Consider the following 10,000-nt stretch of genomic DNA (forward strand, 5'->3'; position numbering starts at 1 on the left):
TTCCTAACAATCATCTGTATGTGGCAAGATGAAAGAAAATTAATGGAGACAGAGGCCCCAAAACGTACAGTGGTGGAATTAACATGGAAGAAAATTAATTGAGACTAAGGCCCCAACACGTACAATGGTGGAATTATAATCCAGTTTCTAATTATCAGCTTTCTCGAAGAATTTCTCCACAAAGATCACGTCTTTCCAAGACCAGACCGCCAGACGCCTTACCCTCACCTTTGTATACACTTTTGTATACACATCACCTTTGTATACACATTTACACATTGTAAAGACCTACAGAAGGTTTTCACCTCAGTGACGTCAAAGCAGCCATGTTAGTGCACAGAACAATAGAGAAAAACGTCCTCTGGGCATTTGCTCTATTATATTATAATCCAACGCGCCGTAATTTGCTATTGTTTTGTGAAGCAACACGACCGCCTCATCATGTGATTGAAAACCATCTATTTGTTGCTGGGTGATTAATCTTGATGACAGAGCTTCGATCAACTCGGTCCACAGCACGTAATTCCAGCTCAAAACAAAACTAATTCGCCCATCTACAAAAAGAAATCTCACGCTACCTTTTCAAGGAACCAATCAGGACGTGTTCCTTTGCCGTCGACCGCGATCCTGACTTTCAGCAGTTTCCCCACATCATCCTGGTCAATTCTGATAAGATCCACGCAAGCGCGTTCAAAGCGTGACTCATCTTTATCGAGGACAAACTCAGGAGTAGTGCCGTCTGAACCAAACATGACCATGGAGATAGCCGAGTCTGTTCCAGCTGATTTGATATCTCCGGTGTAAACTGTAATCTCATACGATACATCTGTGAAGTAAAAGATAGTAAGTTTGAGAGCACAGCAAGATAATGAGATTCATGTTACTCGGCGTAGGTGTGACAAAGTGACCCAGTAACCATGACCTTTAGCAGAACCCAAACCAAAACGTAATACACAGAGATCCTAGGTTAAAATCCCTATGACGTCTATTTTTTCCCCGTTTTTTAACTTTTCGTTTAAATATCTATAGTGTCTGAAGTGTAGTACTTCAAAAAAAATATCCTCCATAGTGTATCCACGCGTTTTAGCGGGCGACTGATTTATACGCAAAAAATTTTGGCCGGGTCAGTTGGGCCCTGGAAACTAATGACGTCAAAGAAGTAACTTGATCGTATCTGTTCAGAAAGAAATGTGCAAAAGTGAAAGAATAGAAGTCTTGTTGAAAGTATAGAGCTTTTTTTGTTAAGTCTTCATAGCAATGTCGGTCAATAGTTTCCCTTCGGTTGCAGTGAATGATCTGACGATTCACACTGGAATAGGCCTTTTGCAACTAACGATCACATGGTACAAAATCCGCCATGCTGGAGGGCAAGCTCATTATTATTCTCCCACTGGGACATTAAAACAAAGAGATCTGAACCAGTCAACCTTGACTTGCCTTTGTTTTAATGCCCCAGTGGGGGAATAATAATGAGCTTGCCCTCCAGCATGGCGGATTTTGTACCACGTGGTCGTTAGTTGCAAAAGTCCTATTACATTCTTGACTTCTTTGACGCCAGTAGTTACTAAGACCCAACTGGATCGGCCAAAAATCAAAGGAAAGTTAAAACGCGTGGATACACTAAGAGGGAAATATTTTTGAAGCATTGCGGTCCAGACATAAATATTTAAACGAAAAGTTAAAAAACGGTGAAAAAAAAAATAAGCGTCACACACAGGGACTTTAAGTGGACACCTTGTAGCACGTGACATCGTGTATGCAAAGTACCACGACTTTCATTTTGCAACTGTATTAGAATGTATGAAAAGGTTTCCATGCAGTGCTGTAAAACCAGCAGCCAAGAGTAGATACACTATAATTTGGCAAATAAAAAAAAATGGAACCGGCGTAGAGAGCGAAAACTATCAATACTAGCTTAGCTAAAAGAGCGAGAAAGAACGACGTTTTGTAAAGTGAGTTTACAAAACAAATAAACTGTGGGTAGGAGTCAGGGTGAACAGAACAACCAATTTAAGCATTTTGCCGCAAAGAGTGGATGAGAACCTTTAATTCCATAACAACGGAACGAAAACGAGCGAAAAAGTGGAGATTTTTTAACAGCCAGTGTTCCCTGCTAGAAGAGATCTCTTTTCGTTAGCGTTCGCTGTGGTGAAGTACGAGAAAAGAGACCTCTGCCATGAGTCGAAAATCACTTTGATCCAACCGCCGTCCACAACCTTGGACGGCACTCTTCAAACCCACACAACGTGAAGTATCACGGTCGCTAGGTAACCGCCGCGCATACTCAACACAATGAGTTTCGATCCATGGCAGAGGTGTCTTTTCCCGTACTCGTCAACGCAGCGAACGCAAAAGAAAAGAGATCTCTGCTAGCAGGGAACAGCCGGTGTAGGGGAGTAATTAAAAGGGCTGATGGAAGGGAAACTTGGCAAAACATAACATGAAAATTTCCCCGCACTGCTCCAATCCCCCTCCCCCCCCTCCCCAAACCCCTCCAATTAAACAAGCCATGTCCCGCTGTCTTATTTTTCTAACAACTTACGGGGTTTGTAGGTGACCAGCTGATTATCCGAGGCAGATAAAACACGGACCACTTTTCCATCTTCCTTGTTTTGTCCCAGCCATCTGTTGCAAGGGAAGAAATACTTCTTACCACTTGTCGGCACGTCGACCTCTACTTCCTTCACAAACCAGCCATCATCTGCGCCGTAGCAGTTGCTTGACAGTTCGACTTTCTTCACATCTCCAACATCCACCGCTTCCACAGAAAATGTTTCTGTCAGCCCAGGAGTGAAACCCTCCGTCTGTATCAACACTAATGGGATTTTTTCAGTGGCTGCTTCGGTCCCGATTAGCACGATATGCGCAGGCGCTTGAGTGCCTGCATCAGGTTGGTCGCCTGTTGTCACGCGGATCGTGTAAGCTATTGCTGCAACGAACAACAGTCGAAGGCGACATATCATCTCATTGAGCTAGAGATTAATTTAGAGAAGCCATCCGCCAGGATTTTCCCACTTAAGCTCCCGGGTTATTTCTTTTAACAAAGCACATGGGCATTTTGTCTGAGCATGCGCGAAGGGAATCGAATTATTCGAGTTCGGCGCCATTGTTATTTTGAACGCGCTGCCCGCGGGTTTTTAAACGGGCGATCTACACTTTGAAAAATATTTTGTCAAGAGAGATGAAAGATTGTAACAAAATTACACACTTTTCTATCACTATGGATATTCTTCGAGTTTGTTGGGCGCTCGGATGAGAATATTTTAATGATCAAATTGCGAACAAAACGAGATAAAGGCCCAAAGAAGTGGAGTTTGGCATTTGATTTACCGAAGTTCAAGATGTTCACACGAGAAGGCAAATGATGCAGGTTAGTTTGAAGATGTTGAAGCTTTATTGTAATGAATCATAGGGCTGCATATTGACACGATCCTCAGATACACCACCCTTTATGAGATGGAAATTTTAAATTTGAGCTGATTTTGCTTCAACTTTGAAGTAAGTTTTCATCATAATTCCGCCGGCCCCCAAGCTTTAAATTACTTCAAATAACATTGTGTCTTCTTCCTCTTTGCAGCCGCTTGGGACTCCAGGCTTTAAAAAATGCGCTGTTTGTAGGATTACAATGTTATTACAACAGCTTTTGGGAAATTTTTATTTGGGAAGTTTTGATAGATTTTCCAAGTCGTGGATCACAAAAGTCTTCTGTCTTGCTGCTCTCCAAGTCTGTTGTGCAGAGCATATAGTTGTCCATTTTTAACAAGGCTGTAGTGTCATTTCAATACACGATGACTTTTGCAATTTTTTTTCCTGTGCTTCAGTAGGTATTTTTGTAATTGCTTTTTTCGTCTCCTAGAGCTAACTTAAGGTGATTCCCTGGTTTTGCATTGCGCATTCTTACTGCGCACGATTTTTGCGTAATCAGCACGCGCACATGAGCGCGCGCGCGTACAAAACATAAGGGATTTCCCTCAAACTAAGCTCGATAGCGAGATAAAAGCTCCTTTTCTCTTAAACGAGCACGGTGACCCCCACTTTTTATTTTATAAATTCAATGAGAACAATATCCGCAATAACTGAGAAAAAATTTGGCAGAAATCTATAGCTACTTTTTTGGCAAATGAAATAAATGCTACAGATAGAGACGTAACGGGCCCAGCAGAGCAAGTCCAAATTATGTTTCCTTTAAAGGATAAAAATATCAATTAATAATGCAGGGTATTTGAAGCCATTTTTTCTGGGACGTAGATGAATAAGCAATCAAAGAAAGTCGAACTCTGTGTGATATAGCACGCCGCATTGAAAAATAATCGATCTTGTTTGTTGTGCACTGAGATAACCAAAAGTCACCTAAATAACCATATTTGTCAGCATCGTGGCATGAAAACAAGCACGGTGACCCCCTCTTTTTATTACCTTTTTAACATCTCCTTGTACTGTAATGTCATCATACCAAGTTTCATCGGAAATCTATGACGGGTTCTTTTACCCGGGAATCACCTTAAGTCAAAAGTTCGGTTAAACTACCCTTTTTCGCCGGCCCCCAAGTCCGAGAACACTTTTAGTGCATTGTTTGTTTATTTGTCCTCCGCTTCATCTGGTTTATTTATTCCAAAAAAATGCGTGCTCTTTTTTGTAGCAAGGCAAACTACTACCGTTTACTGTCGAAGATTGCACATTTGGAGCTTGTCCATGTAGTTTTCGAACCGGATGGCGTAAGCTCTGTTATCGTGTTTATTTCATTAGCATGTTGCTAGCATTAAAAGCTGCTAGCATTAAAAGCTCGTCGGTTTTTTTTTTCTCCGTGCAGCAATTGAATTTACCTCAGCAAGTGTTCTTAGACGAGCGATTTAAGAAATAAGTGATAATGCTCATTCAAAAAGATTTGGTTGTAATTCTGGAGACGAGCTCTGTAGGGCAGAACAGACATTTCGCTTTTAGTGTGTATCCCTTAGCCTGTAGAGGAATGCCAATCACGATTTCTTTGGATGTATGTGTTAGTTATACATTTGTACAAAAAAAATGTTAGGAAACACCTTTTACTTGCCAAAATCCCGTTGTACCGTCTAGAATAAGTGAAACATGCACTTGATTATCTTCAAGACCTGTCACTGTATTTTGATCATCTTCTCAACAATCATTATTCACAAATAATATGTTACACATCAGATTTGTCATGTACTGGCTCTTCCAACAATACATATACTGTAGTATAAAAATCAATAAATGTTCACCACAATTCACGGGTAAAGGAAGATACAAAATTATGTTGAAAACTAGATGAACAATAATACTTTCAAATTTGCAATGAGAGTAAGCAAGGGAGTTCATCTACATATTACCTTGAATGTTATTTGTACCCAAAAAATGTTGAATTAATTCTGGGTGCAGTGTAGCAAATCTTTATGAGCATTTACAATGTATGTAAAAACCAAGATAGTGTGAGGAAGAGGGAGAGAATGGTTTACTTAAGTTGAAAGAAATGAAACCCTATATTAATGATGTTTACTACAGACCTAAAATGGCCATGTTTGAAGAGTTTACTCTTCACAGTTTCTCGAAAAGTGTAAATAATTCTCCATGTCTTACGTTTATCAGTAAGCTTGCTTTGAAAAAAGTGTTTCATGTACAGAATTAAAAGTTAGGATCAAAAGAACTGACAGCGTATTCTCTGCTGTTTAGATAGATGAGTAGTGGCTCAACAATTGGAGCAATGGACAGAAGTGATGGCTGAGAGGTCAAGTTTTGTGGAAAGGTGTTACCTTGAGAACCAGTTGTGAATGAAGATAAATGGGTAAATTGGTTATGTGAATCAGCCGTATTTGAAGCTCTTGAAGTTCTGGATTATGATTGGAATCTTAAACACTCATAGATAATTAATTTGTTTGCAGTAAATTTAACAAATGTGCTGAATTCATGAGGCTCATACAAATGGGATTCTTTGTTGCTTATAAATTCAATGTACAGTTAAGATTTCACTAGTTGGAGTTACATCCATCCTACATAATAAAATGTTACATGTCATAGTCTCAGTAAGGTGACCAGCAAGTTGATATGAAGAAAAACACTTGTGATCATTATGTTTTGGATATCCAATGATTGTGAATGCAGTTGTTGACCATTTCCTCATATCTTATACTTACGAAGGACTAACAAACTAAATTATATTTTAGTTCTATACTTGAAAAAGTTTAAAAAGCTTGGGGCTTGATATTAAAAAAGGAATATTCTTTGGTGTGTCACTCTTAACATCACTTTGTTCCCTGGGCCTGGTCTAGTCAGAACTTACTAATTTCCTGTTGTCATTTTGTAATCAATTTTCAACTTGAATAGTCTGATTCTTTGGAAATGAACACAGAGAAGGATCATTCCTACAGATTGAGACAGTTGTACAAGGTTCAAGAGGGCAGCTTGTTCAATTACAACATGGGAATCATAGACCTTGCTATGCCCTAGACAGTGGTTATTTATTTCAGGTCCTCAGATTTAGTTCCCTAGGGATTTGGGATGTGCTTAAACTCAAAATCTTAACCAGCTATCTTGCTCTAGTTCCCTGAAGCTAACACCATGTAAGCTAAGTAATTTTCAAATGGGAGGTGCTCCATGCAATACACGAAACCAAGACTTAACATGACTTACTCTCTGTCAGAAGCTTCAAACGTTCCACAATTTCTAAACATTTTTCCCGTGGTAACATTACCAACTCTCTTTTTTCTGGCTGTTTACTCAGACCATAATTTGGTCAAAGCTGCTGTTTTTGGCCCGTCGTTCACGCTTGTTCGCGTTCATGCCAACAAACTTAAAACCAAAAAAGGCAAGCTACCGTAAACTTTGGGTGTGAACATTTATTTTCATAATGTAGCTGAAATTCTTGATATTTTAACACATTTCAAACAAGAATGCCCAACAGAGCAAAAGAGAGAACAGTGAGAGGTAAACACGTAGGTTGGAATCAAAACTAACGCGGTAAAATGTCTGTCTAGTCTGCTTATGTGTGTTTGAAGAGCCCTTCGAATTATCCAACTTTCGCAAGATTACTGACTACGTGAGAGTTCCACACCAAAACAACTTGTTGTCCCCTTATTATTCGAAAGTACTTTGCTGTGACTTTTTGTCATAAACAGCCCAACCGTTTCTCGATCTTTTGACACCGTCTACATGTAAGGCAAGGAAGATAAACTACACAGATAACGACACGAACTCGAAACTTTTCACCAGGTAGACCGCCATTATTTTGGTTTCTGCTTATGGCGGGCCAGCGGATACGCTCATAAGAGATCTCAAAGTGGCGCACGCGCAGACAGAATGCCCCTGTGCTTTTTAACAATAAACCTGGCCTGAGCCTGCGATCCAATCAAAACCCAGTACATGGTAAGCGGTCATTAAAAAAAAAAGACAGCTGACCTCGATGAGGTCTGAACTTAAGCTTGCAATATGGTCACGTGTTACTGCTCAGCGGATACCTTGTTTTGGTAGGTGTCAATTGACCATAACATGAATGTCCGATATAAAATATGTAATCTAGCTCGCCCGAGTTGCTCGAAACATGGTTAGCGCTAACCATGGTTAAAAACCATGGAAACCAATAGGTTTTGATACCTCTTAACCAACGGTTAGCGCTAACCAGACTTCGAGCAACCGGCCCCTGGATTAAAACTGGAGTATGGCCGCCTCGATGAGCTCTAAACTTGAGGATGCGATATGGTCACGTGATACTGGTTAAAAACTCAATTCCCTTTTTTTTTCTTCTTCAGATTTTGAACGTGTGTTTGCTTAACACCTGACTGGCAAAATTTTGAGCTCTGATTTTAGGCTGGCTGGCGACATGGATTACAGACACCGTATTATGGAATGCTATGTCTACAGTTGCATGCAAAGCCAATCCACCCCCAGCAGCGACGAAGGCAAACGAATGCCATGACATTAACCTTGGTTTACTGGCTAAATGCACTCACATTCACGGGCTACTGCAGCCCCGTTTTTCCCCTCTCCAAATTCCTCCATGAAGATTGCATCAGCCGTTGCACTTCGGGTGCCCGTCGGGAAGCTTTCGCTACTCCGATGAAGTGACGATCGACTGCTCCGAAGGCTGCTCCGACTGCCTTTCAGGGCACTCAGGCTCCTCGCTGACCCTTCGCTCAAGGTACCAAGAGTGCTTCGTTCTCCCTAAAGAAAAAGAAATCATAACGACACTAGTGCATGAAGCTACTGCTGCAAAAACCATTACAATTGATTCTCAACAGTGAGAAGATCCCAAATATTAAGCAGCGCTGTTTTCAACTTAGTTCTGTATCACAAATTTCGGCAAGTCACAACATACAATCAAATTGGTACAACATAACGCAACGCAAAACTAAATTTTTTTAATATGCTGCCAGGATCTTCCAATCTATCAGCAAGAAAAATCCCCTCGCTCGGAAGATCCTAGCACTTGAGCCACGTGCAACGTTTGATAATTAACAACTATTCACCGAAGTGGAGGTGGCCAGTGGTGGATATGTTAATATCAATATCAGTCAATAAGTACATAATCTGTGAACAGAACACATAAAACAACAATTGTGTCCAGAAATGGACCTAATTAGATGCACGCCCAAGTTTGACATCCAGCACAAAGTGTAAATCATAAAGTGCCGCAGTATATTCTCACTTGAGGAGCACCATTTGAGACGTTAATTGTCTGTATTCCGAGACACGAGTGATGTTGAAGTTGGGAAGAAGAGCAGAAGAGGATAAGAGCAAGGGGACACTCTTCGTGACGGTTATTGAAATCCGCGTGTATCTAACAGCACGTTTTCAACCAACCTCTAGAGACACCAATAACAATAGAGAAATGTACGACTTCTGGTGGACGAACAATAGAAGCTAATGAGAGACCTCTTGGTTTCGTCCACCAAAATGGCTTTACAACAACAACAAGCTTTATTACCAAAATACAATAATTTATGTTATTATTCATTCAAAATATTTCCCCGTTTCTGATTGGTTAAAAAATTTATGTTATTATTCATTCAAAATATTTCCCCGTTTCTGATTGGTTAAAACCACAAGCATAATTCACCATAACCAGCTGCTGTTCACCAAATTTGGAAAGAAACTTCGTCATATTGAATCAATGACGTCAAAAGTGCAGCCCGCTGCATATTATTGAACCACTGACCGAAAAAAGCTGGGGACGAGATTGTGTTATTTTTGTTGAGCAGAAAAATGGCTGCGAGTAGGTTTAGAAGTTTGAGCGAAGAAAATATTTTGAATGAATAAGAAAGCAATTATTGAATTCGGTTTTCGTAGAATATGAAGAATTCTGCAGATCTCGGAGGATGTTGTCCACCTCGGCCTTCGGCCTTGGTGGATAACACCCTCCTCGACATGCAGAATTCTTCATATCCTACTCAGCCTCATTCAATAATTGCTAAATATATTAATACAAAAAAGGTAATGTTTACTCAGGATAACTAAAAAGCCAATCGAGCTGAGTAAAACTAAGTAATGTTAAATAGAGGAGGTAGGTTGGCACTAAAGCATGAGTAAAACAATTAATTAGTCGCCATGCTCGCATGACTACCGCTGACCATTTGGCGGCTTTGACGAAACGTGAAAACCTATAACTTACATTTCTGGACAACTCCGTCTTATTTGTACCGCCTTTTTGTCGTTTACATACCTCGTAGCCTTTGACGTACAGTGTTCTTTGAAGCTTGCCCTCTTCTTTCTTCTTAGACAGCCATCTCTCGCAAATAAATGGGTACAGTTTATCGGTTTCTAAATCGCGAATATCGATCCGATCCACGAACCAAGAAGGACTCATGTTCGAATTGTCATGCCGCAATTTCAATTTGAAAATGTTTCCAAGTTCGGCGGCTTCCAGGGTAAAAATATCTTCCTAAAAAGTCGACAAACAAATTCAACATGGTTATTGCAGAAACATTTTCAAAATTCCCTTTCTATTCCTGTTGCAAAAGAGCTAGGACTCGAGCCAGGACTCGAGATCAAGACTGGA

At 40.3% G+C, this 10,000-nt stretch overlaps 1 protein-coding gene and 1 long non-coding RNA gene across 2 annotated transcripts in view; one reads left to right on the top strand and one right to left on the bottom strand.

The window, feature by feature from the left end:
• LOC138022347 (lipoxygenase homology domain-containing protein 1-like) overlaps positions 1-10,000 on the bottom strand; it is a 56,755-nt gene that overhangs the window by 8,923 nt on the left and 37,832 nt on the right. Inside the window, exons 35-39 of the mRNA XM_068869460.1 lie at positions 9,665-9,883; positions 7,956-8,166; positions 2,543-2,929; positions 579-826; positions 1-14 (exon numbers count right to left, since the gene is read on the bottom strand). The exon at positions 1-14 is cut by the window's left edge and continues 119 nt beyond it. Of these exons, the coding sequence (XP_068725561.1) occupies positions 1-14; positions 579-826; positions 2,543-2,929; positions 7,956-8,166; positions 9,665-9,883 (1,079 nt within the window). The remainder of the gene's footprint in view (positions 15-578; positions 827-2,542; positions 2,930-7,955; positions 8,167-9,664; positions 9,884-10,000) is intronic.
• On the top strand, positions 2,998-6,230 carry LOC138022350 (uncharacterized). Its single transcript, XR_011126563.1, has 2 exons — positions 2,998-3,370; positions 5,683-6,230. It is a non-coding gene; the product is annotated as an uncharacterized lncRNA (long non-coding RNA).

Source organism: Montipora capricornis, chromosome 10, assembly GCF_036669925.1.
Source record: "Montipora capricornis isolate CH-2021 chromosome 10, ASM3666992v2, whole genome shotgun sequence".
Classification (NCBI taxonomy): domain Eukaryota; kingdom Metazoa; phylum Cnidaria; class Anthozoa; order Scleractinia; family Acroporidae; genus Montipora; species Montipora capricornis.